Here is a 2620-nt window from a genome sequence, read left to right as displayed (position 1 = left end):
AAAAAAAAAAAAAAAAAAGAAATTTTCAATAAGATCACCACTGACATTTGGGGCCAGAGAATTCTTTGTTGTCAGGGGTGTGCCGTGCATTGCAGGATGTTTAGCAGCGTTTTTGGCCTCCCTCACTAGATGCCCGTAGCAACCTCCCTCTACCCTCCTCCCAGTGCGACAGCTAAAAATGACTCTAGACATTGCCAAATGTCCTGTGGAGGTCAGAAGCATTGCTGGTTGAGAACCACTGAGTGACAGACTAGATGATGGCAAACTGGACTGCATCCTCCCAAGGTCAACCCTGTCCTACCCAAAATTGGGTTCTTGCCATAGTAAGCTCCAGGAATTCTGGGGATGGCTTTTTGGTTTATGATAGTACCTCCCAACCTGGGACGAAAGACCTCACTCGTGAAATTGCAGGGGTCAGTCTGGGCCACAGAGAGCACTGAGGTCCCATCGGGAAGGCCTCCGGCCATCGCTCTAATGTTTATCGCTCACTGTGGTTTTTGTAGGTCATGCTGGCAGCTTCCTACTGGTCTCTTCTGGCCCCAGCAGTTGAGATGGCCACGTCTTCTGGAGGCTTCGGTGCCTTTGCCTTCTTCCCCGTGGCTGTTGGCTTCACCCTTGGAGCAGCTTTTGTCTACTTGGCTGACCTCCTGATGCCTTACCTGGTGAGTACCGCTCTGCTTTTGGCTGTCGTATTAACACACGCCCGGCTCTGTGCAATGGATTTATTTCTGATCAAACCTGATGTACCTGTTAATGTCTCTGTTAAGTAGCCAGGTGGTGTTTAAACAGAGTAAGAGGCATTAGAGGCACTGAATGGTGATTTCTGTCTTAAGGAAAATAATGTCTTGCTAATTACCCCCTTATTTACATTTTAGTAAGTTCAGATTTTGAATGTCACATTTCATTAAAAATAGAGTATGGCTGATGTGCTGAGTGGCACTGTATATATGAGAAGGCCGAGAACTGGCTGGTGGGTGGGACTTAGCGTCATCAGTATGATGCTGGCTCTTATTGAGAGGAGGACATCTTCAGGGAGATGACACATCCCACCCTCCCTCAACTTGTAGCATTAGACCTTTGACAACATGTCACATCATGAGGGGCTGACAGGAGGGTTGGTGGGGCTCTGTGCAGCAGGTGTCTGGGCTGGAGCTCACACCTGTCATTTACGGATTGTGTATCCCTGACCCCTGGCTTTCCATCCCTTAATTTGAGGATAACACCCCCAAGGGACTGTACAGTAAAATTTAGAAAATGTAAAAATGCACTGGAATTGGGGATAAGCCAGAGATTTCAGGCTTTTTTGCCGACATAGGGCTGGAGAGTTGGGTTTGGGAATCAGCATGTGTTTGCTTACAGAGAAGCACCATGTGAACTGCACCTTGGAGTGTGGCTGTGATGGCCGAGCCGAGAGATCAGGGGCCAGGTCCTGCCGTGGGAACCGCAAGCCGTCGGCTAAAGCCGTCATCGGCATGCACCGTTCTCAGTAGAGGAAAGGGGTTCGTGATCGTCACAGCCTGAGACACCTTACCAGACACTGAGCCAGACAGGTTCTAGAGATGGCAGAAGCACCCTGAACTGGTGCTTGAATGCCCTGCCCTCCTAGAACAGGAAGGGGTGCAGGGAGAAATCTGTGGAGAGAAATGGGGCGAAGTCTGTTTCTCCTGTTGGATCACGGTGAGACAGGATTCAGTCAGATTCACTGGAGTCAGTGGACGTGTACCCCGGGAGGTGGGCAGGCTGAAGTCCTCTTCCCTGCCTTCCTGCTTTCTTTTTTCCCTTAAGTTACCAACTGGAGAAAGAGAAGGAATGATGGGCAGCTCTGCAGCTAAAACGATTCCCAGGAACTATGCCTCTGGGCCCTGGGCTAATGAAAAACAAATTCCTTGTGTTATTGAAGAACCTTTCTTGGGATCAGACAGCAGAATATGATGTTGGACAGCTGTGATATTGTCTTAAAGCAGAGGTCCTCAGCCCCCAGGCTGAGGACTGGTACTGGTCTATAGCTTGTTAGGAACTGGGCCGCGTAACAGGAGGTGAGCAAGCAGCTGGCAAGTGAGCTTTATCTTCTGAGCCCCGCCTCCTGTCTGATCTCATAGGAGTGCAAACCCTGCTCCTGTGTGTCGCATGTGATGGATCCAGGACGTGTGCCCTTTAAGAGAATCTAATGCTTGATGATCTGAGGTGGAACAGTTTCATCCCAAAATCTCCCTACTCCTATCCCCATCCGTGGAAAAGTTGTCTTCCACAAGACCAGTCGCTGGTGCTGAAAAGGTTGGGACCACTGTCTTAAAGACTGCGTGTCGTTTTTTGTTGTTTCAAGATTGAGTGGCATGGCTGGGCATGATGGCTCACGCCTGTAATCCCAGCACACTGGGAGTCCAAGGGGGCAGATCACTTGAGGCCAGGAGTTCGAGACCAGCCCGGGCAATACAGTGAAACCCCATCTCTACTAAAAATACCGAAATTAGCTGGGCGTGGTGGCACAAGCCTGTAATTCCAGCTACTCAGGAGGCTGAGGCACGAGAATTGCTTGAACCTGGGAGGTGGAGGTTGCAGTAAGCCGAGATGGTGCCACTGCATTCCAGCTTAGGCGACAGAGCAAGACCCTGTCTCAAAA

The 2620-nt window shown here is 50.0% G+C and overlaps 1 protein-coding gene across 4 annotated transcripts in view; it reads left to right on the top strand.

The window, feature by feature from the left end:
• The window catches only part of SLC39A11 (solute carrier family 39 member 11), a 462191-nt gene that overhangs the window by 64854 nt on the left and 394717 nt on the right, over positions 1 to 2620 (top strand). For all 4 annotated transcript variants that reach the window (XM_017535605.2, XM_017535603.2, XM_017535604.2 and 1 more), the window contains one exon: positions 504 to 662. In XM_017535605.2, coding sequence (XP_017391094.1) covers positions 504 to 662 — 159 coding nt within the window. The remainder of the gene's footprint in view (positions 1 to 503; positions 663 to 2620) is intronic.

Source organism: Cebus imitator, unplaced genomic scaffold, assembly GCF_001604975.1.
Source record: "Cebus imitator isolate Cc_AM_T3 unplaced genomic scaffold, Cebus_imitator-1.0 Scaffold93, whole genome shotgun sequence".
Taxonomy (NCBI): domain Eukaryota; kingdom Metazoa; phylum Chordata; class Mammalia; order Primates; family Cebidae; genus Cebus; species Cebus imitator.
Note: the sequence above shows the minus strand (reverse complement) of the source record. Positions and strands in the feature narration are given on the sequence as shown.